Here is a 27,393-nt window from a genome sequence, read left to right as displayed (position 1 = left end):
AAGAAATTTGAGGCAGACTTAATCCACACAGCCTGAAAAATACCTCAGAAGCAAACTTCAATCTTATACACCTACCCGACTGATTCATTTACAAACTGCACACATACACCTCAGCCTCTGTCCAGGCTTACCATCCCATGCACACTACCCACTAGAAAAACACAAATGTCACAACTGTGTGCACTACTTAAGCTGAATATCCAATTATAAACTGGTACATCAAACTGTCTAAATAAGATGTTTTATCAATCTTGTTAAAAAAATTATTGGGCAAAATATATCTAATTTTAAAAAACACCCCAATATTTTAAAAACACTTGTACTATACACCTTATAGGAACCTTGAAATAGGTTTACAAGGTTTTAATCAAGGTATTTACACACCAAGTGATGTAAAGGAAAAAAAAATCTAATTTCCAATGACATAGTAAAATGTACTAATGCATCAAAGATTTGTATGAAATTAAAATTAAGGCTTTTTCTGTATAGTAATTTGTGTAACTTTAATTTTACATAGTAGCCAACCTTGAAAATGTCAGTCTTAAACATTCCTATTAATCCACTGCATTCAATGCAGTGGAGGCGTGGTAAACGTTATTTCAAATAATTACATTGCTGCTACTTCTATGTTGAAGCATGCTTTTTAAACACTGTAGTTACTCAATATTTACAATGTCTGTCATTTAAACTTCATGTAAAAGCACAAGTATGACTGTCTGACTTTAATACAAACACCATACTTGGAATTTTCCCCCAAAATGAAATGTAATTTACTACAGTTTTAATAATCAACACTTCTTAAAGTTTTAAAAATATGTCAATGTGGACCACCGACATTCGCTCAAATAACTCAATGCTGTTCCTTATTTAAGTTGCAAAAATTCTTTATCAGTCTGGCTTCAGTTTCTTTAGGCATAAAGAAAGCAAATATTTCCTCCAAAGCGACTCCAAAATCATGCATTTCTTCTCAGTATCTCTTTTTCCTGCGGACTTCAAATGTGGTCCACCTCGGGGGTAGGGAAGGGGAGTATCAAGGTTCAGGATGAACTTATATGTGATTCCCAGTTTTCACGATTCTCCCTTTTTTGCTCTTTTAAAAACACAGTGAGTTAAAATACTGAACAGCAAGGTAAAAATGGAATAGTATCTAAGAATCAAAATGTATTACCCATTTCTCCTATTATATCAAAATTTGTAGTCAGAATTGTCTTTATTGACTTTATTTTAGTTTTTGTACACAAAGAAAAATCATGTTCATATCCATCATGAACAAAACTTAAAAAGGCAGAACTAGAAGACATGTGTCCTTCACCAAAGCAAAGCTGTGCTAAAGGTTCCAAACATTTCAATTTTTAAAATAAATATTTTCATTTTCCGATGTCTACTTTCATGTCTTCAGAGTGTCACAGGAAACTGAAGCTATCATGAATTACAATTTTGTTTAGAGTCCCAGCTCACTGTGTTTGGTAACTTGCCATACCATATCCAGCTTGGTTAGGAGGAGGTATTACAGGGGGAGGAGCTTGTCCCTGGGGAGGTTGAGCACCAAATCCGCCCATCCAAGCAGCAGAAGGTGGTTGACTTGGAAGAAAGAAAAACATCGTCAGCAAACATGAAGAAAAAATTATCTATACAGTTATACAAAACTCACAGCTGAGCCTAATTATAGATGAGAAATCAACATATCTACAACAGAATGAAGAAATGATACATATTCACGAATGCAGAATACATATTACAGTACCAGTCTCAAATTTTGTTAAGATGAGTATTACCTCAAAACTTATTTTTAAAAAATGACAAATGATTCAACACGTTATATTGAATTCAAATGATTCAACCCACCGTGGGTGTCTGTGTGTGTGTGTGTGTGTGTGTGTGTGTGTGTGTGTGTGTGTGTGTGTGTGTGTGTGTGTGTGTGTGTGTGTGTGTGTGTGTATCACAAAGTATTACCGATTTTTAAGAAATTAAAAAAACACAAGTTCCTGTCACAAACAGAAGGAAACAGTGAAGAAAATAAGGGTCTGAGCAAGCCTGGGGGAAATGTGCAAGGACCAACCCACTCTTATCAACCAAGGGAACAAAAGCAAGCTATTTTGCATCAGATAAATCTCTCAAGACTTCTCACGTGAGCCAACAGGCATAAATCATTAAATTTCTGTACATATCTAGATGAAGATCTTTCTCATGGAAAAACAAAGAAGTAGCTAAAACAGTGTATCAGAAATGTAAAGTAATTCTACCAACTGCCAGTAGAGACAATAGAGACATACCAAATGTTATTCCAACCTCCCTTTTCACCTAGATAATAAAAATTTTTAGCTTCATAAATTACTTTTCACAAGGTTTCTAAACTGCTTATAGTACCAAATAATTAAATAATTTAGAGTCTCCCTAGGAAAACACACTTCTTAATTGTTTTTGTCAGAACCGTATCTGTTTCTAAACTGGAAAAACCCAAACAACTTACTCTACTCCAAATCCTTGTTGATTCCATGGTTGCCCATATACTCCATAAGGCGGTACTTGCCACCCATTGGCCATATACTGTCCATACTGTTGTGGGTTTCCATAAACTTGGCTCCACTGGCCCCACTGACTATAGTCGACCTAGGAAAAAGCAAATTTCTATTTTAGGGAATAAGAAAGAAACACAGTATTTGAAGAAAGTCAGAGACAAGAAGAGAAAAACTAAGTAAGCACCCTTATGTGAATAGGACTCTGTTATTTATCATTGTCTAAGTTTATTGGGGTGGTGACACACCTGTGAAAAGAAAGTATTAAGATTCAGTTAATACCACAAAATAATCACTTTTGAAACAGCATTAATACAATCAAATGAAAGCAGCTATATGCTGTATTTTGTTCTTGTTTATTTTACATTTCTAAAGCTTTTATGTAGATCTGTAAGATGGAAACCTTAAAAGGTGCTGTGAAAAATCGAATTACCTGTTGGAAGTTTTTAGTCATATCAGGAGATTCTTTACCCCAATAGCATTTAACCACATGTCCTTCGATCGTAGTGCCATTCACTGAAACAATGGCATGGGCAGCACTTTCATGGGTTGAAAATCTAAGAGAAAGATAATAAGGTTTTTTGTCTTTTTTTTAAAGAAGTTATATGTAAGTACAGAAACATAGTAAAAAATAACTGTTAGTTGATATAATGTACATTTTGTAGATAAAGTTCTACCCTGCAAAGAAATACTAAAATAACAAAACTCTGATACCTGTGGGGATCACAAATATAACTGCAAGAAATGGATCAAACGGAAGACTCGTAATATTACAGGTAGAGTTTTACCTGACAAATGAATAGCCCTTCTCTGGAAAAACTCTTATTTCCATAATTTGTCCAAATGGTGAGAATGTCTGTCTCATAAGCTGATCTGAAAACAAAAACATACATATACAGTATCAAAGGCTCATGTTTATCATGACATTGACACTCAAGAGTGATGAAGCTCGGAAAGAAGGGGAGGAGAAAACCAAATACCATACTACCTGTTAACCCAGAAGCAATTCCACCACAGTACACAGTACAATTTTTTGGACTTGACTGGTTTACTACATCTTCAAATCTCAACTGCTTAGTGTTATCTATATGCAGAAAGAAAACAAAATGTTGATAGTTGCAGTGTTAGAAAATAATAGTATAAAGACATGCCTCACTGGGGGGAGAGAAGAGAATTTTTTCCTTGATGATATGATCTATAAAATTAGCTGGGTCACAGCTTTAAAATATATTTATATCAATGTCCAATTATTTTCAGACAATTAAATTTGAGATGAAATGTGTCCTGCAATTCTAATAAAGTTTAAATTTTAAGAAATCAAACCTATACTAATTACATGATTTTGTGAAGTATCCATACTTTAAAAATTTAAGTAGACGTATCTTACTTTCTTGTGTACTTTTAGGTGCAGGTGGTTTACGAGTGGCCCAGTTGGTTCTGATTTGACGACCACCCAACCACTGACCTCCCATATGCACAATTGCATTTTCTGCATCCTATGGAGACAAAAGGAAAAGAAAGAGTCATTACAAGCACAGAAAATAGTGGCATAAGACTCAGGATAAGATGAAATGAAATGCTGGCATTGATGAATCCAATAAATAAATTTACTAAGCATCCTATCCAAAACTGAGTATCACAAGAAAAAAGATTTAAACTTAAGTGATGCATATAAGCTATTTTAATTTATAGATTTCAAAATATAGGAGAGTACCATCAAGGGTAATTCATCATTAATTCAAATATGTAAGGAAAAATCACAATCCCACTAATTACCAAAAAAAAAAAGAAAGCAGAAATACCAGTTGTTTCCAAATACCTTACTTTTATGTAAGTTCACGGAATATACAAAAACTCTGTAACATCAGTCTAAATCACCTACCTCTGAAAATCTACATTCTAGTAGCAACTGATTATAACTGACACAAGATTAAAAACTCATTTGTGACTATATGGATTTGCAATGAATCTAAGCAAAGAATATCACTCCTCCCCCTTTATCTTACTGCTCCAATAAAATGCAGGTAATTTAAGTTGCTGAAATTGTTCTGAAATGCTAATATCAAAGCCCACTTTACTATTTGATGTTACAGTCAATGCAAATGCTTAATATGGCACCTCTTTCTTATAGAATATATGCAAAAATCAAGATGATTGCTTACATGTTTATTTATGTGATTTCCTATAGTCATTAATATCCTGACTATGAAAGTATGGATAATAATTAAAAAGTTAAAACTGAGATATTCATGGTTAAGACTAAACCTCCAAATTCTGTGATTTTTCCTAGGCTTAATCTTTATTCCTAACATATCTTACCTTCACCAATGCACAAATCCAACTTGAACATTCTTCCTTATAATCAGCCTATCTTTTCCCTACTTTTTATTTCCAAGTTTATAAAAAAAATGAAGTTTACTATTAATACACACAAAATTACATAAAAACTGTTTCTAGTTAACATCTAAGAACATTCAAGTTTCAGATTAATTAATGACTACATTTTGTATTAAATTTAAACTGAGTTGAAAGAACGTACCAGTTTGTTATAAAAAGATACAAAACCATAGCCTTTGGATTTTCCAGTTGCCATGTCTTTAACTACTCGGGCATCCCTGTGAAAAGAAGCACAGCTAAATGAGGGAAGTAAGAGTCATCCTCAAAATAAAAACTAAAAGGAACCACACACACTGTATTGTGAGCATTTTTTTTAAATAAAATTTCAGTTAGCCCTAATTAACTACAGCCATTCCTGAACTCTCCCTAACGCTTCTTTACCTGTTAGAAAAAAGCAGTAGGACAAAAACATGTAATAAACATGCAACCTAATCAAATAGCCTGTGCTTTCTAAACTAAATGCTCAAATTTGAAGATTAATAGGAACAATAGTTTCCTTTTCTAATATTCTATTGTCTAGTGTCCTCTAAGGTTTACTGATTCTATAAATTACTGTAACAATGCTAACTACTTTACCATGCAATCTCTAAATAGTTAAATGTCTTCTGCCTAGTGATACAAAATATATGAAATATTAAAAAATTGAAAAAGAGGAAAAAATAGGAATTAAAAAGGCATACATGGCCTGTTAACAGATTTCTTTATTTTTCTTGGTCAATTCTCTACCATCATTTTGGAGTTTGGGCAGCTGTAAATTTTGAAAAATTGACATTTTCAGAAATTTAAGAAAGGAGAATAAAAAACTAACAACAATGCTAAGCACACCAGTACGAAAACAACAAATTTACACAGAAATTTTAGTGAGTAAGTTAAAATGATTGGAAATATAGAACTCCACTGAATATAGAATGTTAAAATGTAAATACTAAAATATGTATATATAAATAATGTATAATAAGAATAAATAGAAATGAGAAAAAAATCTACAACTGAGTTCCAGTGTGCACAGTTCCTTGCAGTTAGCCTTCAAGATCCTGTCCATTCTTATGAGCAATTCTGCAAAATAACCAGAATGCTATTACTTTTAATTGTGACTTGGACTTTAGAAAAACTGCAGGTCTCAGGTATAAATAAAGATTGAAAAACAGCAACCTGTATTATTTTTATACTGATTTTTAAAACAGTACTACTTACCACATTTAGAGATTAAAAAGCAAAGCAAATATCAAAATAGAAAATTAAGAATTAAATCTTTCTTTCAAATACGTTAAATCTATATAGAACAACAAATTATATAGAGAAAAATATTGTTGTTCTCAGTTGAAACATATTCCTGTAAAGTAATACTAAAACATTTAATTTACATCTACAGGAAACATAAAATGAACGGATTTTAATCAGAAAGACAAATTGTAATAAACACTTTATAGAACTTGCAACCACTTTTAATTTTCCAATATATTTGATCAAGTAACATACAGTGAAATTTGAGCATAAATTCTGTTAGAACAACATTTGGGCCCCAACTAGCAGAATCAAGTACCACTAACAAAAAAACATCTACTAATTAATCTCATATTTATGGTTCAGACAATGAAACATTTTAACACTGTAATATTAGTACTACTTTTCCGCTAAAATATCAAATCATTTATCATTACAATTAAACATTACATTTTCAACTTAACCACAATATACCCAAAGATTTACTACTCACACCCCCACTCATAAGTTCATCCTATGAAAGTTTTATACACAATATAAATCATATTCATTTTTGGTTAATCCATTATCTTTAACCACCAGACTTTGAAAACATTTGACAATAAATTGTACTTTATAAGAGGTTTTACCACCCAAACATGTGCTTCAAAGATAACAAACAGAATCACTCAAAATTTTTTAACATATTATACACAAGATCAAATGAAAACAAGACCCCAAAACACTGAAATGACATTAACATTTTCAACAACACCTACTAATAAAAATTAAAAAAAACAAACAAAAAAAATCACACTAGGGAAAGAAAATCTTAATTCTGATACAAGTTAATCATATGCAATTTTGCCTACTGCTACTGAGTAGAGTATTGATTATGATACTTACGATATTTTACCAAAGGGGGCAAATGCTGATTTGATATCTTCTGTTGTAATTTCTGGACTCAAATCCCCAACAAACACATGGAAGTGATCTGAAATCAAAGCATTTGGTAATCAAATACTTAAGAAGTCAGGTACTAAGCCTTTTTTAGGCAACACTAAAGGAAGAAAAAACCCTATTTAATAGCTGGTATTGCTGCCAGGATAATTTCAGAATGCTTCCACAGTAAAATGCAGCAGGAGTACTTACTGGAAGTATCTTTTTTCTGGCTACTTGGTGTTGTTGCCCAGTTTACTTTGACCTCCTAAAAATAAAGATTATATTTAATACAATTATTAGGCATGCCACTGTGAATCCTAACACTTACCATTTATTAAATCACTTATCAAGCAGGATAGTATTTGTAAAAACGCTAGGCTGAATAAAGCAAAACCATCACTCGGCAGAGCTGAGTATTTGTTTGAAAACTTGCTAAGAAAGAATTTAAACTAATTTGACATGCAAATATATATACTCGTAAGGTACCATCATTTTATCATCTTACCTTTCCCAAAATTTTTCTCCCATTCATAGCAGCTAATGCAGCAGCTGCATCTCTGTGTTCATAAAATTCCACAAAGCAATATGGGTCATTGCTTGTATGCTGCAAAACAGAAAATCCAACAGAAGAGTTGACCCTTCTGCTATCGGGTTGCTGAGAAGAAAATCCAGGAAAAAACATTACTGATAGCTAGGAATATACAAGGTGAGACTGCATACGTTTACGAAAGCCTAACACTTTAAAAATATGATTTACAGCTATACCTGACTTTGCAACTCAGAATACTCAAACAGAACTATCAAAGCAGTAGAGACTATCAGTATCATATCAAAAGTGAATTCTGATGATGGTAAATATAAAAGAGAAGTCTATATTAAACCAAACAAAACCTCAAGTTCAGATTTGAGAGATAAGGACCACTCCTTACCACTGTTCTTCTCTCCCACCATTATTTTCAAAAGGATGAATTCTATTTATGCATCATAATCCTTCATAAACTGTATCCCATGACTATAAAAAATACAGAAATGAACCAACTTTACAAACTTTACTCCTGATTGAAGCTAGGATTAGTACTATATTTGATGAGATGAGAGTTGGTATTTATTTTCTGGATAAGGAAGGAATGAAAATGAAAAGGGAAAAATTTCAGATTTATAACCAGCTATTGAAACGAATTCCATCTTACAAAATACCGTAATGTACTATTCTATGTATTTTGTATTACCAGAAAAATATACAGTGATCAAGAAAAGAGTTTCTAAGTGTGTCTGAATAAATAAGTGTGTCTAGGACAGAGCTAGAATTTTATGTAACAAAAAATACCAATGTAAGATCTTTATTAAATACATTCTACAACATTATGCTTGACAGTAGTTGTCAGATATATTTATAAAGATGGTGAGAAAGTAGTACTACCTCAGTTACAGCAACTTTATCACCCAACAACAAAAAATGGAAATGAATTTTAACAAATTACAACCTATGCTGAAAGAGCTACACAACTGTACAAATGTATTTTCTATATAAATTTAAAAACATTCATCACTATTCAATGTAAAATGCCCTAAAAAATAATATTTAAAATGTGCAATTCCAGTTAGACTTACAAGGGATAAAAATACCAGATAAACTAAAGATCTTTTCAACAACCACTGTTTTTCATTCCAGGAAACTTTTAGAAGAAAAATCCAAAATAAGACGTCTAAAAGAATAGTGGCGAAGCAACCAGAAGGCATTTCCTTGAGGGGAAAAAAAGTGTGATCATTAATACTGACAAAACTATGGACTCTAATACAAAATCCTATTGTTGTAGCCACGTGAACACTGTTCTTAATAGGTAGAGAAAGGAAACAGAGGAAAAGACTCCGAACAAAAATATGCACTTAAATTCCTCTTGCAAAAGTTTTAACATTTACCAGTAGCATTCATTGAAGAAAGAATTAAAGGCAAATAATAAGCTAAAAATGTGCTAGTCAATTTTCCCTTTTACTCCTACCTTTTCTGCCCCTAAGGAAAACAACGGTAACTGTAACAAAACAGTGGATTCACATGACGACGGTCAACATGCATACTAGAGCATGCCAACCTCAAGCTTACCTAAGAAGTAGACCAAACCCCAATGTGCACACATACATGTGTATGCACATACACACACACACATGCACACACTGAATTTCATCTTATTTTATTTAGGACTCCCATCCCAACTTTCAAGAGGTATCAAAATATTTTTAACTTTTGCCTTAAAATCGATAATATGCATTTATAGTGTATCAGCAAAACTAGAGTCTAAGAAAAATAGTATCTAAACAATCATAAAACTAAGGAGAAAAAAGGATTTTTCATACTGAAATTTATGAAAGGAAAATAAATGGCTAGTCTGTACTAGAGGTTCATGCCCTTTGGAAGGTTCCCACTTACACCACAATCAAGTGACACTTCAAAAATCAACTGTGTCCTTACCTTAGTGTTGTCATTAATTTTTCTTGGATGGCATAAATGCCAAGACAGAAAAATATGAGATTTTACAACTTTCACAAGTTCAAATGTAGGAGTTACATAGAATATGAAAAAATTACAAAAATTTCTTACAAATTCCTCTACCCCTCAAATGGCTCACAGTGCGCAAGAGTTTTTTTAAAATATGCTAAAACAAATCTATCAAACGTTTCTTAATTTTCTAGTGACTCTTTCCATGTTCTCACTTTCCATTCTTTCCTAAACCCAGTCTAGTCGGCTTCCAACCCAACCAGGTCACAACTTTGTGTTGAGCTCACTACCTCTCTGCCACCTCTGTGATCCCTTTTCTGTCCTCATCTTAACTTTCAAGCATAATTCAACAGCTGACACCTCTCCTCCTCTAAATATTCTCCTTTAGATCCCACCATACTCTCATTTTCTGGTTTCCTCACTGAAGGATTTTTCAGAAGGCAGTCCCTGACCCTTAACTCAAACTCTAAACGTCACTCTAAGTGTTGAGATGCTCCACGGCTCCTACCGAGGCCCCTCTACTCTTCTCGGTAGGCACTCTCTCTAGATCCAGGAACTAGAGCTCACCTAGTCACAGGGCTTCAAACACCACCGCCAGCTGGTATCATCAGCACCGGTCTCTCTGGAGTTCGGAGCTCATTTATCCAGCTGCCTACATATAATACCCGTTTAGCTGTCTAATGTGCCTTTTAAATAAACATCACCTAAATAGAACTCCTTATTCCCATCACGCCTCAAGTCCATCCTGTGTTCCCTGTCTGTCATGTCCATTTTAAGAAATAAATAGCATTACCATCCACACAATTGCAAACAAGAATCTTAGGGTCCTTCCTGATGTCTTTCTTTCCCTTATGTCCCACAGCAAATCTAGTCTTACTGATTCCACCTCCAAAATATATCCAAAATGTATCTACCTCTATTTCCATGGCTACCACTCCAAAGAACAAGTCCCCATCATCTCTTATCTAGACTAGTGAAATAATCCCAGGTATTTTCCCTCCTTTCACTCTTGCTTCCTACAATACATTCTCCCCAACATTCTCCAAATAAAGTAATCACAAAATGCCAATCAGAGTACCTCATCACCCTGCTTAAAACCCCACTGCAACCAGAGTAAAATACAGTCTTCTCATGGCCCATACTGTCCTATACAATAATGAACCCTGCCTACCTCTTTAGATTCATTTCCCACCACTCTCTTCTACTCACTAGGCCCCTGCCATCCTGTTCTTTGGTGCCACACACACACTAACTCATTACCAACTTAAGGCCTTTGTATTTGCTGTTCCCTCTACCTCCAGCTCTTAATGTAGACGGCACCATCTTGTTATTCCTGTCTCAGCTCAGAGATGCTACATCTTCCCTTTCCAATTAGCATATATAGCACCAACCCTCCAATCATCACCACAGAACTACTTTGTTCTTTCCATAGCTCTTACCCCTATCTGGAAGTATTCTGTTTCCTTATTTACTAACAATACTCTCACTAGTATGTAATCTCATAGAGTCTCCTTTGTCTAGCTCTCCATTATAGCCTCAGTGCTTTGAATAGTGTTTACCACAAAATGTTTGATTAACGAAAGAATGAATGAATAAGCAAAGAAAGGAAGGAAAAGAGAGGTAATACACCAGAACAAAATGGTTATCATTAGTTAGGAAAGAAGATAAAAAAAGCCAATTTGCTTTACAGGCTTCTAACAGTGCCCCTCAGTCGCAGGATGTAAAACAAACTCCCTGGCGCAGTTTCTTGTCACAGCCGAACACTCCTGCCTCATCTCCTGGCATCTCTTATGATTAATCCCATTTGAAACTCCAACCATGCCAGTTTCTGTCTTTCTCTCTTTCTTCACAAGCACTCCCACTCTGTCTACCAGGCTGGATCCACATTCTTCTCCCTGTACCTGGAATCCCTTCTTCCCCACATTCCTTTCTAGTCTCTGTATTATTATCCTTTCAGTTTCAACCTAGACACTAATTCCTCCAAGAAGCCTCCCTTGAACCAAGACTGGGCCTGTGCTCCAACAGCACCTGAAGTCATCTGCTTCCACAGCATTTATTATCCTATATCACTAGTGCCTGTTAACTCCTGTCTCCTCATTAGACTGACAACTTCTGTGGGGCTAAGAACTGTCTTATTCACCATTGTACCCCCAGCACTTATCATAGTAAATAGTCCAAAAAAACCAAAAAAAAAAAAACCAAAAAACCCCAAAAATGTCAACAAGTAAGCAAACAAAAAGGAAAAAGAGAACAAACTGAATATGAGTCACTGGGCAGTGCTACATAGCCTTAGCTAGTAAAGTATAAAAAGTAAGTTTTCTTAGGGAAAAAAGGGAAAACAAAATTACTAACCTAACAATTTAAATTCCCATCTACATAAAGCTGCTCAGTCATTAGCATTTACTAAACATGCACAAAATGCATGGTGCTACACTATGTACTTCAGAATCTGATTTTTTTTTAACACCAATTCCTGTAAGTGCATGCTATCTGAATCCATAACATTCTTACTGCAATTGTATGAAATACCATCTAGTTTTTCAACAGTTAGAGATAAACATTTAACAACCTTCTACAAGCAGAATCACTTGCTAACTACATCATGAAGAATGACCATTTGAGAATACAGCACAGGAACTCTGTCCTCTCAAATCATCTCCATTGCTAAACCTAGCTTGAAGCCAAATCAGTCAACACAACAAACATGCATCTCTCCATCAGAATAACTTGAGGCTTAAAATATTTAAAAATGATACTAATCAACTCATATATCTCAAAATGTTAACATCATGCTGTTAGCACGTGGAACTGCAAGATCTTACCTCCGTTATCATTTTACAGCTTTTACAAGGTCCAATCTGACTGAATAACTGTAGTATAAGGACTTCTGTCACATCTCTGGAGAGGTTACCTACATATCTGTTCAAGAAGGAAAAAAAAAACATTATCAGCAACTTTCCTTCAGCTGTTAAACTCTAACGTGTTATCACTTAAATCACCATTTATCCTAATTTAACTTCCTCTGTCTTTAATAACATTTTTCCAATTAAGCCTAAAACTATGAAAGTAAGACTAACCCCTATTTGGGAAAAAGCAACTGTTGTTAGGTCACTGAAGTACCACTCCAAAAGGCTTTATAAAGAACAAATAAATGTGACCTTGCATACCCCAAAAGCATATTATTCTGTACCCTATATATAATTTTCTATGTAAAATAATAAACAATATTTGTTAGAATAAACCTAATAAAAACTTAAAAAGCAGTCGCAAGATTAACGGCAATTCCTCGACAATTCAGTATAATGTACACACACAGTACCACAAATATTTATCTACTAAAACACCTGATCATAAAGGAGCATTAGACACAAGGGGATTTTATCTTAGCACCGCACCACCGGCCTCCAAACAAAGCGATTACATGGACAAAGAACAGAATTAGAGTAAAGTTATAGCAAAACACACCGAAATTGGAGAGTTTTGTCTTGTCTTACTAAATAAGATTGTTACCAATGATTCACCTTCACTGTTTTGTTTTAGGAGAGCAGGGTAAAAGAAAAAATTTCCTAGTCTAAAATGCACCAGAATCAACAAGATTCATCTTTATGAAGACAACAAAGCAAATATAAAGATTTCTTTAGAAATTCAGAGAAAATTTAAGACAAATCCAGGTATTCTTTTGACTATACATATTTAAAGATTTTGGATTGTTTAAAATTACAAACTGAATACATGTATTTTGTATAAGAAATTTAAAATACAAATTCAAAAGAAAACACCATCACCCAGGTTTCTCTTGTACCATGGATTTATCTTAATTTAGCTTAATAAACTGCCGAACTTCTCCATCTTTCTGGTACTCGGTGTAGAATTCCTAAAACTTGCATCTGCTATGAACAACCCCATAAACCAAACAACACTTGTAAAATTTAACATCATTTCTTCTGAAAAGTAAAAACACGTTAGGTTTTATTTTCCTAACTATAATATGTAACATCTGGAAACTGAGTGCTGAGAACAAAATTAGGCTTGCCTCTATGGTTACCATATTAAATACATAACTGATCTAAGATGGAACACTGTAAAAGGAAAAATACACTGAGAAAGGTATGGCTAAGTGTTTAAAAAAATTATCTGATTGAGAATGAGTAGCATTTTTCCAGTTCAGCTAAAATTTCATTGCAGTGAGAACTAATAACTTTAATTCACAGGCTCTAAAACTGAAACACAAGTCCAACATTACTAAGACTAAACCAGTGACAAACTGGGTTAGGTCCATTCTGTCGTCATCTTGTCTTTACAACTAACGTAAAGCAGACCCACCCGTTGGTAGGCCATGTATTGACATATGCTTTTTCCAGCAGTAGTGAAAGATTACAGCATAATGAGGTAGCCAGACAACTGCCTATCCTTTTTTAACTTACAGGCGTTTATAAGTCTGTATGCACAGCAAATCTATCTATAAAGAAAACCAACAAGTGATCCTGGTATCCTAAATGTTATATTCATCTAAACTGAAGTGCTCACTTCTAAGAGAATAGAAGAGGAATGGATAAAAATAATTTTCACATATTGAAGCTAACCAGTAAGAAAGTTAAAGTAGAATTATCATTAATATAACAAATTTTAAATGATTTAAATAGTTTTAAATTTGTATTACTGCTTAAGCATCAATTTCTTCAGGAAAAACTGCATGGGCATTAATTACTTTCCATACCTCCAACAGCCATAATTAGAGCTGTTACTACTTAATAGAATTTTTATTCTAAGTCAGCCTATTTCCAATCAGTTACAGATTTAGAAGGCTTTCTAGAGGCCTATTTAGATATATTAATTTACATTTCAAGCATTGATACTAAAGAGCAAATGTTAATCCAAGTTTAGAATGTCATCCAATACTTACAGAAAAATCCAGTTTTAAGGTTTCCTATTTTTCAAATATCTCCACTTAAAGTTCAGAGGCAAAGCAGCAAACTAAATTCCAAAAAGTAATGTTAAAAAGCCCTTCCATAACAACATGTAAAACATCTTAATTTACCAGGACAAAAATGTTATCATTCACTGTATAACTCCACCCATTATACCCAAATCTCAGGTTGCCCTTTCCTTTACTGAGTCTGTAGTTCATTTATTTACATATTTCTTCATCTATTAATACGTAACAGATAAACATTTTACAGCCCTTAAAATAATGCCGTATATAGCTTAAGTACTTTTACATTATAAAATTATCTACAAAATAAATACTAACAAAAATATTTGAGACAAATGTTGAACACTCAACTTGGTAAGAATATCATCTCTTGGTAGTATACTGAAATGTTGTTTTTTTCTGAATTATAGTTTCTATACTTCACTTTCTGCTCTGGTTATGAACAGTCAACATATATCATTGCTCCATGTTTAAGTATAAAATTTCTACCTGAAGACACATACAAAATAACAAGAAGACAAATGGCTCAAAATCTTGTATTGAGAGATCAATTCAAAGAATAAACACTTGGGGAATTCTAAAACAATTTTTAACTCCAGACTTAAAAAAAAGGCATACCTTAGGTCTATTTTGTCTTCTAAGAATAGGAACTGTAGGAACTAAAGCATTGAATACAGAAAATGATGTCTTTATCCCAACATCAGGCTTAAAACCCAATCTGAGAACTAGAAATTGGCAGTTTCACAGTAGGCAAAAGGTCACATTGCCGAACTGCTTCCCATGTCCAACTGTGCAGACTTTCAAGTTGGGAACATCAAGCCTTCCAGAAGACTCATCCCACTTTTCAGCTCTGACTGTGCTCTCGGATGAGGGGCCCCACCAAGGCTGAAATTACCACCACTTTTACACAAGATACCATAGATAAATTTCTGTAAAAGTAACATTTTTGCTTTTGTTCTTGGTAAGTTCCTATGTAAGAAGATATTCTGCAACACTTCTCAACAGGCCTCTAATGAACGGACCAATTTGTCAATATTTCATTTTAGGAAGAAACTGAGTGGAGGAAAGGTGCAGGAGGTACACGTGAACAAACTACGTAAGGGATATTGACACACATATTTTAAAGAAACAGAGACTGTGATTAAATTGAATGAGGGGCTTGATTACACACACAATATAGCCAAATCCACGTTGAGCCAGTCAATTTTATAACGATTTAATAGTATTTTCTTCAGCTATAGCTCTTAAATGTGCAGATTATATTCAAAATTACTGATTTACATCCTCTACTTGAGTATCAGGAAAAAAGAACAGCCTTAAAGGATGGCATTGCGTAACATGGTAAAATCCCAGATCCGAAATTCCTCCTCATATTGGCACATCAATAGATTAAGAAAACAAAACTAGACTACAATAGAACCCCACTATAGTTTAGTGTTGTATCATAGACCAGCTATATCATGGATCAAATCACTGTACTCAAAACTACCCACAACACAAATCTGAAATGTGAGTCCTACAAATCAGGCAGTCCATTTGCAGCACTAGTACTACAACAGCATGATCTCGTTTGTTTTTTTAGACCACAAGTTACTCAATGTTTATTACCTCAAAATAAATGTCAAATGAGAACAAAGAACATCAGAAAACAGACCTTTAAACAACTGTATGACAAACTTGAGGCTCAACATCAAACAAATTCTATGCCACTTTAAATACCATTAAATAAATAAGTAATACTGTAGGTAATGAATATTTAAAAACCTACCTAGGCTACAAACACCATACTGTTTTCTGATGACAGAACCATGTCTTAGCTTGTGTGTGTCTGCAGGAAAAAAACCTCACTAGTAACACACAGGCATTTTAAGGAAACAGTTTGAGATAAGCTTTTTAAGAGTACATTCTTTTAAAACATACTAGCCACTTGAAAGCCTAATCCATACATCACAATGTAAAATAAAAGGATCTCCATAAACAAAACAAAACCCTAGTAACTATCTATCAACCTCTAGTCATGTTCAAAGTTTTCATCATGTTACTTGTATCTAAAAGAACCCCTTGAGGAGAAATGTAAAATGAATACTAAAAAAAAAAGAAAAAAATTACTATGCATTATTAAAATCTGACCCAAAAAATCTCAATGGTAAAACATTTGCTTTTATCTCAAAATTTTACATTTGAAGATTTAAAAATAATACATAAAAATCAACAGACCGAACCATGTACAACAGTTATGTCTGCCTATAATTTCAAATCAATCAGGACGTTTTAAAAAAAGGACTTAATACTGATTTAATGAATAGAAGTAAAATCACTGTAAAATATTTGAGTACCTCTTATGTTCCAGGCAGTGAACTAAGTGCTGCAGGGGGTAAGACCTAGGAAGATGTAGCAGTTCTTGTCTACAAAAAAAGAAGAAAAAAAAAAAAAACCCTTCCCATGGAGAAGAGCGGGAGAAGGAAAAAGGAAGACAGAATAATAAACATGTACTGACATACAGGTACAAGCTCAAGACGTTTCTTTACTCATATGTATATATGTCGTATTTCTAGTCAACTACAACCATAGACGACTTAAGTGTACTTCGGAGAAAAGAATAGGAGATTGGAGAAAGCAGAGGCAAGAAATAAATGACAACGTTAGTTTTATTAGTCTACTGGAGAAGGTCTAAGTCTGATGGAGATGAAGACAGGGCAGATGCAAAGACAGTTAAATGAATTGAAGGTACTAGCACAGCAAAACCATGAATTCCTCTTCATAAAGAATAAATAAATACACATAATTAGAAATGTGCCATGAGAATGTACCAATATTCAGTACCTGTACGATGCAGCGATGATTTCAGATTTTTAGATACAATGTAACGTTCACCCTTGTTAAATACACGGTAGCTAGGCGCTAAAGCTAAATCCAGCTTTCCCAGATGCTCCCATCGAAGTACACATCGCCAACTAAACTACCAAGCCTTCGCTTCAACATATGTTAAAAGGACAAATTTCAAGATTGTCCCAATTCTCTCTTCTGGGAGAAGAAGGCAGAAGAAACAGAAGACAGCACGAACATAAATAGAAAAGTTCTACTAAACAGGCTTTTCATTCAAGTATTGATGTGCTTACGTTGGCCTCAAATTGTCAAAACTGAATGGCAAATATTTTAGCGAGGCAGAGTAATAGGTATAAAAAGAATGCAAGACCCCCCTAAGAAACAAAAGTAAAAAACCAAAGCTGTATCAATATTAAGCGGATATCTATCTTCCTTAAGAGCGGACTTTCTTCGGTAATAGAGACGAGAGGCTGGGCAAGCTTCCTCAGTACCGTACGTACCATCCACCTTCATCTATTCCCCAAAAAGTAATTTCCCCATCAGACAGCACAGCCAAGTGAACTTCGATCACAACACCGGGCAGAGGCAAGAGAAAACAAAGCCATCTGACTCCTTGTACTCGAGGCAGGCGTGTTGAGCTGCGAGAGGCCAGAAAAACCCAAGGTGCCCAACTTAAACATTTAATTATAAATTACTCAGACTTTTTTAAATGCAGGGAAAAGAAAGGAGTGCCACACAGTCAGGAAAGGAATGCAAATGCTGAGTCATCACTCTTCTTTAGGAAACGAAGGAAATTCGAAAAAGCGGTTCGAAGATGAAATTCATTCATTAGATTGGGCTTCAGGTAAAAAGCAAGGGCAGGGTAGAAGAAAACGTGTTCAAAAGACACACACCGAATAGCGGACAGAGACATCACTTCATCCAACCCTGAAGGTCTCGACGCACGGAATAGGAGGAGGTAACACCAAAAGAGCGAAAACAGTTTAACAACTGGTTGTCAGTTTGGTGTAGGTAGCGCCCCAAGTAAACTTCGTTATCCAAGAAGGGAAAGATGCTCTAGCGGCAAGAGGCATCCCTTTAGCACTTCAAAAGCAGCGGGCGCGCGCCAAGTGTCTCTGACAGCGTGGGCGGGGGCACGTGGGGCAGAAAGAGAGCAGGGGCTTGAATGGTGGAACAGTGTCCGGCTTCCTCGGAGAGCTCGGCTTGGGGGAAGAGCAGGGAGTGACTGGGGCTGGGGAAGTGGAGGGCGTGGGTGCTAATTTCTCGGGGCCCGCAGGGGATGCGGCTGCAGTCCCACCCCCAAGGCCACCCCTATCAGGCCCTGCCCCCGTGGGGACCGGCAGCTCCCGGCCCGGCCCAGGGCCCCTAAAGCAGAGAGAGCGCTCGAGCTCTCCCGGGCCTGACAGCCTCCGCCGAGCAGAAACCGGCCTAGGAAGGGTATGCAAAGAAGGGCGCGAGAAGAAGGTCGAAACAAGCCCCAGACCCCAGGGAGTGACTGTGTTTGGGGGAAGGGAGAGCCTCCTAACCGAGGAAAAAGGGACAGATGAGGAATGCACTTTCCGTCCGCGCCACCCCGGCCAGGGAGCCGCCGGGAGTCCCAGTCCCGGTCCCGCTCGCCCGCTCCCTCCCTCAGCGTCCCGGGGTGCCCGGGCCTCTCGGCGCCTGGCACCCTCCGTCTCGGGTACTCACAGAGTTCGGGGCTGTCCGTCGTCTTCCATCATGGTGGGTGCGACGGAGCGATCCCGGGACAAGGGGGAGGGCAGGGCTGGGGAGGGGAGGGGGCGGGGAGGAAGGGGGGGGGGCTCCGGGCACCGGCTGGGGACAGAGGAAAAGGTACCGAACCCTGCTCTCGGGCTCTCTCCCCCCAGCCCGCTCCGGACACTGCGCTCCAACCAGGAGGAGCGAGAGGAGGAGGAGGATGAACAAAATGGCCACCGCCACCAGCCAGGCAGGAAACGGGAAGAGCGCAGGCGCGGCCCGCCAGGTCACCGCTCTGGCCAGCGGCGACGGCCTGTGAAGGGGATAACTGAGAGGGGTGGGGGGGGAATAGGCCGCTAAGGAAGCCCTGCGCCTGGTCACGGCGGATCACGTCGTCGCTGTGCGCCTGCTGCCGACCCAAGCCCAGCCAGAACAAGAAGAGGTCGAATGAAAAGAGAACCGCTGTGAAGCTGAAGTCTCTGGGAATTGTGGTCCTGGAAATGAGAGAGGAAATCACTTCACCAGAGGGCTTCTGGGAACTGTAGTTCGGAGGTGACGGCCGGCACCCGCGCAGTGCTGGACCGCGAAAAAGAGACTTTTGGGTAGTGTAGTTGTACGTGGGGACGTGCGGCGACCAGGAAGTCAAAATGCTGGGAGGGGAGGGGGAAAGGTGAAAAGCGACGTTAAAAGGCGGGGAAACGGGGTGTGGAACACGCTGTCGGGGACGTAAACTACAGGTCCCAGAGTGCCTCGCGCTGGGGGCTGTCCTGGGACTGCTCCAGGCATTTTAATGCTCTTCAGTTGGCTTAGCCTGAGCGGCAGCTCCGCCTCTCTCCACGCTGAGAGCGGTTTCTTTGACTGCGGCTGAAGCAGTGCTCTGCCTCCGCGTGGTGTCCGAACCCGCAGGGCCTTTACTGCCCTCCTCTGTTAATCAGAACGGCTGGCCTGTGGTCATCAGCCGCCCAACCCGCGCGACGGGTCGGAGGTGCTGAGACGAACTTAGAGGGCGGGCTGAGCTGGTCTGTGCTCTTGCCAGGGCCCCTCAGGCTTCCTTCCCAAGGGCTAGCCATCCTTTGGGCGCGTTTTCCCGCAGATAGGTATTCCTAGCCTATATATAGGCTCCTTGTAGATTGCTTTACAAGTTTCAAAGGTTTCCCCAATCCATTATGTCGTCGGATAAGGGAGTCAGAAGAACAGTCCTCCGTTAAAATGACTCACTGAGTGTATGTAAGGTGCGGTGATAATGCCCTTCTGCCTCCCTATTTAATATTAGAGTGAAAAAAAATCTTTGAGCAGATGTGTGCAGGGACATAAGGTTGTGTTTACAGACATCCCGTCATGTGGATTGAATGAAGCCTTGCTTGACGATGGGGAAAGCCATGTTCAAACTGGCTTCATACCCAGGAAAATATTTTCACCCAATTGTTGTTTGGCAGCTGCATCTGGGGAAGCCTCTCTTGGCGCACTAGGTGAAACCTCACCCTGCATGGGGGAGGGTTCTTGACTGTGATGAAGAAAGAATTCTGGAACAGGTCAGGTCAGAGGAGCGTAAGTGAGGAAGGAATTCATTAAAGCAAGAGTAGCAGCAGCCACGCAGGCAGCAGAGAGCAGGGAAGAACAGAGGGAGGAAAGCTCACTCACTGAACTGCACAGCATAGGGCAAATCCCTTGCCAACTCCTGAAGCCAGGGTTACCTGGCGTCCAGTGCCTGCTTGAATCTGCACTGTGTGGGAACTAAGCCTTTACTGTGCCAGGATTTGGGGGAGCAGCAGAGCACTGGATGGAGTGAGATTATGTTCTGAGAAGTTCCCAAAGGGGGTTTTCGGGCAGGTGACTAAAGAGCATGATCTTACTTAAAGCTGCTGTCCTGTCTGGGTCACCCAAGTGAAGGGAAGTTGCAAGTCTGAATCAGAGATCTCAGTAGCCTTTCCCTGCTTGTCTGAAGTAGGACAGAGAGAGTGAAGACTTGTGCTTAAATCTAGAAAATTGAATGAAATAGCAAAGTAACAAAGACACTTACCACTGGAAGAGCTCAGAGACAACACAATAAGTTGAGTAGCAAGACGTATTTATTTAAGGCATATTACACACTTGAGGGAAGGGGAGTGCAGGCAGCCTCAGAGAGGAGGCACACTTTAAGCCTGGGATTCATGTCTTTTAAAGGTTTCAACATGGGGCAAAGGGCCGGGGTGGTAGGCTTGACATGTGGTCTCATGATGTCTATCTCTGGTGAGAGACATCATGTCACCATCCATAGTCAGCCCTCTAGATAGTCTGCAAGATAAACTTAACACAAGGAATTTATTGATCCTGTTCTTCTCTAAGATAGTTGTGACTCTCCAGTGGTGGGAACGTGCCATGTAGGACTGCTCGCCCTGCCTTGAGGTAGGGTCAGTTGTTGGCTAGTCACCACAGAACATGTTAGGAGTCTGACCTCCTAACTCTCTGGTTTTTAAAATGGAATCTTAACCTTAAGATGGAGTTCCTCCTGTTCTTACTGTTTGTATCTCAGCATTTTTCATCACAGCAGGAAAAATTAATCATGATGCTTGTCCCATGTCCCTGCCCTGCTCACACCCACGGTGCCCAGTGTGCTTTCCCCCCACCGCTAAGCATCTTTAGGAGAACGTTGTTGAGTCTGTCCCTGCTCTTGTAGCTTCGTGAAGGGTGGTGGTGAAGAAAGGTTTTCCAGCTGTTGCCTGAGCTTACGCATCCCAGTTAAGCAGCACCTTAGGGGCTGGTTCTGCAACATGTATGGGGGACCCACTGTGCACGTAGTTGTGCTGTCGGCACCACTGGATCCTAATCCTAATACCATAATAAGGGGAGTCAACCCCACAATAAAAGGAGTTTTATCATGTTGCTGTGTGGGGAGAGGAGGATATCAACTTGGAAGGTTTCGCAGAGCCCATGGCAAGGGAGTTGAACCCCGCAAAAGTCAGTGGGAACAGCAAAAGGGCACAGAGGCTTGCATACAGGCTAGCCAGGATCCATGGCTAACAGACAAGGAGGAGACTTAAAAAATGCATATTGCTAAGTGAGAGAAGCCAGCCTGCAAAGGTTACACTGTATGATTCCAACTATGTGATGTTCTGGAAAGATGAAACTATAGAAACAGTAAAAAGATGAATGGTTGGTTCGGGGCAGTTTAGATAATCAATGGAGCACAGGGCATTTTTTACAGCGGTGAAACTGTTCTGTGTGATTTGGACCCAATAGAATGTACAACACAGAGTGAATTCTAATGTAAAAAACTATGGACTTCAGTTAATAATGTATCAGCAGTGGTTCATCAATCACAACAAATTACCATATAAATGCAAGATAGTAATAATATGGGAAACTGGTGTGGTAGGGAAGAGGTATGGAGTGCTACTTTCTGCACAATTTTTTCTATAAACCTAAAACTGCTCTAAAAAGTAAAATCTGTTACACAAATGAAAAAAATATGCCTATGTATGTATGCTCTTGAGACTTTTTTCACCTAGTGTAGCAAGGGCAAAATTCAGCCATGTTTTATGTATTTAGTTCATACATTTCCACTTTTGTATGGTACTCTAGTGTGTGACTATACCACATTTTGTCCTGATTTCTCAGTGATGGGCATTTGGGTTGCTTCCAGGTTTTTACTGTTGTGAACAGTACAGCCATGAACATTTTTGTACGTGTCTCCAGCTATAAATGAGCAACAGCTGTCTTTGGTGTTCTTGGGTTTATGCATAAAATACTGTTGGGTCACAGGCCATTTCAATTTTAAAAGGTAATATCAAATAAGTTTTCAAAGTCAATACATGGATTTGCACTCCTATTTGCATTATGTAGGTCTTATGAATGGTTCCACATTCTTCAATGCTTGTTTTAGTCAGACTTTCTACATTTTTACCAATAGAAGTGTTAGCTCAATGTGGTTTTAATTTTCATTTACCTAATCAATAAGATTGAACATCTCTTCATATTTTATTAGCCATATGTGTCTCTTTTTCTGAAAAATGCCTAACATCTTTTGCCTATTTTTCTATTAGGCTGTATTTGCTTTTCTTGTTGAGTTTAAGGAATTCTTGTATAAATCCTTTCTCGGTTATTTACATGGCAAGTATCTTCTCCCAGTTTGTAACTTGTTTCTCTTTTTAAATGCCTTTAATGAACAAAGTTCTTAATTTTGAAGTAATCAAATCTATTTACTGTATGTGTCCACATGTATGTCTTGTTTAAGAAATATTTCCTTAAGTCTAAATTACAGATGCTAAAAGTAGACCCATAGAGTCTACTAAAACTTTTAGACCTGTTTGACATTTAAGCCACCTGGAGTTAAATTTTGTATACATGTCAATCCAATTTCATGTTTTTCCATATGGATAACCATGATTTTAAACCCCACTTACTGAACAGCACCCCCCCTTTCCCAACTGGTCTGACATGCTCCCTCTGTCATTGTGCAGTTTGGGTCCTCTAAGAAGAAGACACCAAGATGGAATTAGATGTGCAAGAGGTTCACTGAAGGAAACTCATGTGAAGAATGAAAGGAGGAAGGAACTGGAACAGGCCAGGCTGCGCACAGCACAGACTGGACTCCTGTGGAAAGACAGAAGGAAGGATGGAGGGTTGGCTGACAATCGCCTCACACTTGGTGCTTAGCGGAATCCCATGGGGGCAGAAATGGCCCAGCTCCAGGGCCCCCGCCATCTCAGTCACTGGCTGAAAGCATCCCCAGAGAGAGCATGGTCTCTGCATGAGTGCTGCAGTGGATATCGAGTCGTCTTCTATCCTGGAGAAGATCTGGAGGCTGTCCACTAACTATACTCCTTGAAGCAGGTCCTCCTTGAGTAGGGCACCTTCACGGCCATCAGTGTTACGTGCCAGGTTCCATATATGCACAGGTGTGTTTCTGGGCATGCTATTCTGTTCCATTGGCCAACTTCTCTGCGACTGTGCCAGTATGGAACTGTACCTTCACAGCAAGTTCTAATCCTGGTAAGGTTAGTTTTCTCCTCCTTGCCTTTCTTTAGAACCATCCTGGGTATTCTTGATCCTTTACTCTTCCATTTGTATTCCAAGGTGTTAAGCAGAGGAGTAATATCAGGTCTGTATTGTAGCAGGCTAACTAAAGCGGCTGTGGGGATTATTTATAGGGATGAAAGATTTCAGGCTGAGAGAGCTTCTCAGACATAATTTCAATAGTCCAGGCAAGAGATAGGAGGTAGAGATTGAGTGGATATAGGTGGAAACAATGAGAAAAGACAGAATATTATGGGTACAAGTAACAGGGAGGCAGAGAGGTAGAATAAAGGCAAAACTGAGATAATTCCCATGTTAATGGCTTGGTTGTCTACACAGACTGTGGGCCTTTCACTGAGTTAGAAATTCAGGAGGAAAAACAAATGTGGGGAAAAGTCAGTTGGATTTTGTATTTGCTGTTGGGCACATAGTTAAAGCTACCCAATGTACAAATGGATATGGAAGTCTGGAGCTGATGTAGAGGCCAGACTGGCTTTGGAAGTAAGAAATCTGGAGGTGTAACTGAAGTCTTAGTATGAGAGTATCACCTAGGAAGGGTAAATAAGATAAGAGGGCTGAGAACATGAGAGGACACTACATAAGGAGAAGTCAGAGGAAGGGGAACTATCTCAAAAGACTGACAAGTACTAATCAAAAGGAAAGGCTACTATCCTTCAGATGGGTACTGTCAAAAACCAAAAGACAGAAACAGAAATCACAAGTGCTGGCAAGGCTGTGGAGAAATTGGAACCCTTGTGCACTGTTGATGAGAAGGTAAAATGGTACAGCTACTGCAGAAAAGAGTATAGTGATTCCTCAAAATTAAAAATAGAATTCACATACAATCCAGCACTCCCATTGCTGGGTGTATATCCACAAATCCACAAGAACTGAAAGCAGGGCCTCAATGAGATACTTTACATGTTCACAACAGCATTATTCACAAGAGCCAAAAGGCAAAAGCAACCCAAGGGTCCATCAATGGATGGGTGGGTAAGCAAAAGGTGGTCCTCACATACAATAGAATATTATTCAGCCTTAGAAAGGAAGAACTTCTGGCAACATGCTACAATATGGAGGAACCTTGAAGACGTAATGCTAAGTGGAATAGGCCAGTCACAAAGGACGAATACTGTGTGATTCCACTTATATAAGGTATGTAGAAGAGTCAAATTCAGAAAGACAGAAGGTAGAATGGTGGCTGCTGTGCGCTGGGGAAGGTGGGAATGGAGAGTTACTGTTTAATAGGAACAGGGTATCAGTGTAGGAAGATGAAAAAGTTCTGGAGATGGATAGTGGTGACGGTTACAGAACCCTGTACTATACTAAAAAATGGTTAAGAGTACTGGTAAAGTTTATGTTACGTGTATTTTACCACAATCATTTAAAAGGCTGTGAGAGATTTCTTCAAGAAGTTGAAATGTATTGAATACCTCAATTGTTTGATCTCACTGAAAGGAGAGCAAACAACTGCAGGCGAATTGAGGGATGCGCTGATAAAAACATATATAGCCCATTCAACAGAAAAGAAGACATTTACCAACTCCTTAAAAAGCAAGTTGTATAGGAAAGAAAAGTACTTATTTTGTATTATTTGGCTCAGCTGTGCATAGCATTTACATGGTCAGAATAAGAAAAACATTAAATATTGATTTAGCCAAAATCATAATATAACACATATTGGGGGATCAAAGGACAGAAAATGTGTTAGTGCAGGAGACAAGGAGAAAAAGAAATAAATTTTTTTATCTCCCACCATGGAAGTCGACAGATAATACCTAAAATTGAGAAACCAGGAAGGGGCAATACAGTCACAGTATTTAAAGATAGGGAGGTAAACACTAAAACTTCATTTAAGAGTTGGAAGTGGAGAGATTCTAGGGAAAACAAGAAATGAGAGTTTCCGAGAGGAAAATTTCTGGTTTTCCTAAAATCCCTAGAAGAGGAGTTGACTACAAAATGGTATGGGGAGATTTTGGGGTGTGATGGAACTGTTTTATAGCTTGGTTCTTTGACAGTTCCATTGTATGTAAATTATACCTTCATAAACTATTTTAAAAACTGAATAGACATTCATGTAGAGAAAATTATTTTATTAAAAAACAGTATGGTAACAAAGCTGCTTATTGCAATATATTAATGATATGTAGAGATTGACAACAATTTTGCAATATAATAATTATCTTAAAAATGATATGCCTAGTACCAAATGATTTCACTCATTTGTGGAGAAAACAACAAAGCTAAACTGAAGGAACAAAACAGCAGCAGACTCACAGACTCCAAGAAGGGACTAGTGGTTACAAAAGGAAAGAGTTGGGGAGGGAGAAGGGGAATAAGGGGCATTATAATCAGCACACACAGTATAGGTAGGTCTCAGGGAAGGCAGTACAGCACAGAAGACAAGTGCTGACTCCATAGCATCTTACTACGCCAATGGGCAGTGACTGCGACGGGGTGGGGGGGACTTGATAATATGGGTGAATGCTGAAGCCACAATGTTGCTCATGTGAAACCTTCATAAGGTTGTGTATCAATGATACCTTAATTTTTAAAAAATGGTATGTCTATTAAAGTTTAGATATCTAGCCTACATAAACTAAATGTTTTGATTTTTTTATTTAAATATTAAGAACTTTATAACAAAAATAAAAAAACACCAATAAACTGAGACTGATGAAAACAAAAAAACTATATTGTTACATGCAGCTGTAGTTGATTTTCACTGCTGTATAATATTCCATTGTGTGACCACTGCAATGAATTCATTTTTCTATTGTGCATTTTTATGCTATTATGAATGGTGTTACTATGAATAATAAAGTGTTATTTAATAAAGTATCTTTTTCGTGAAAATCTGCCATTATCCCCGTTGCCCACAGGGTAAAATCCAAGAGGACCTATGTGGCTGCATCAGTAGGTTGTCCTGGGTTTTGTATTCTGTCTGGGTTCAGTCAATGGGAAACACTGGCTGGGCTTGCCCAATAAAATACAGGACACCCAGTTTAAATGTGAAGTTCAGATAAACAACAACTTTTCAGCATAAGTTTTTCCCATGTAATCTGGCAACCCTCATACTAGCATGAAAGAGGAAAGAAAGGGTAGTATTTATCCTCTCAACTTCCTGCCTGCTGAGGGCTACAATAGGCTGGCTATGTCCCCAAAATCTTGTCCAGCAACCCTCAATATACAGCTCACCAAGTTCAAGTAATTGGTCCTTGCTCCGTCAGGCCTAAAAGTGGTAGTAAATAGCTCCCAGCTATTATTAGTACTTGGGTACTGTACCAACACCTCCTTGTTGCTGTTACTAAACTCTGCCCACACTTCTGTAAATAGATCCTTGATTCAGTTCTTTTCAATTCCCCACTTTGTATTATCCAGGTCCTGCT

At 38.0% G+C, this 27,393-nt stretch overlaps 1 protein-coding gene across 8 annotated transcripts; it reads right to left on the bottom strand.

Annotated features, from left to right (window-relative positions):
• Positions 1–1,204: 1,204 nt before the first annotated feature.
• Positions 1,205–19,508, bottom strand: TIAL1 (TIA1 cytotoxic granule associated RNA binding protein like 1). 8 transcript variants are annotated; one of them, XM_037011206.2, is made up of 14 exons: positions 19,001–19,492; positions 16,822–16,890; positions 12,375–12,471; positions 8,670–8,801; positions 7,564–7,713; positions 7,269–7,323; positions 7,023–7,110; positions 5,056–5,131; positions 3,904–4,012; positions 3,505–3,600; positions 3,305–3,389; positions 2,950–3,073; positions 2,471–2,610; positions 1,205–1,581 (listed from the first exon to the last, which is right to left on the bottom strand). In XM_037011206.2, exons 1-14 carry the CDS (start codon positions 19,030–19,032, stop codon positions 1,455–1,457), a joined length of 1,380 nt encoding a protein of 459 aa, XP_036867101.1. In that variant the 5' UTR covers positions 19,033–19,492; the 3' UTR covers positions 1,205–1,454. The 8 variants fall into 8 exon arrangements, with proteins under 8 accessions (XP_036867101.1, XP_036867102.1, XP_036867103.1 ...); XM_037011207.2 differs by lacking the exon at positions 16,822–16,890 and having other exon boundaries at positions 19,001–19,489; XM_037011208.2 differs by lacking the exon at positions 8,670–8,801 and having other exon boundaries at positions 19,001–19,488.
• Between the last annotated feature and the right edge of the window lie 7,885 nt (positions 19,509–27,393).

This window comes from Manis javanica, chromosome 7 (genome assembly GCF_040802235.1).
Source record: "Manis javanica isolate MJ-LG chromosome 7, MJ_LKY, whole genome shotgun sequence".
Taxonomy (NCBI): domain Eukaryota; kingdom Metazoa; phylum Chordata; class Mammalia; order Pholidota; family Manidae; genus Manis; species Manis javanica.
This window is presented reverse-complemented; position numbering and strand designations above follow the sequence as displayed.

Coding starts and splice junctions, on each gene's coding strand:
- TIAL1 (XM_037011206.2), bottom strand. CDS start 19,032: ATGATGGAAGACGACGGACAGCCCCGAACTCT. Junction 12,472..16,821: donor CACTGCCTGGAACATAAGAG/GTACTCAAATAT, acceptor CTTCTTGAACAG/ATATGTAGGTAACCTCTCCA. Junction 3,601..3,903: donor ACCTAAAAGTACACAAGAAA/GTAAGATACGTC, acceptor TTCTGCATATAG/ATAACACTAAGCAGTTGAGA.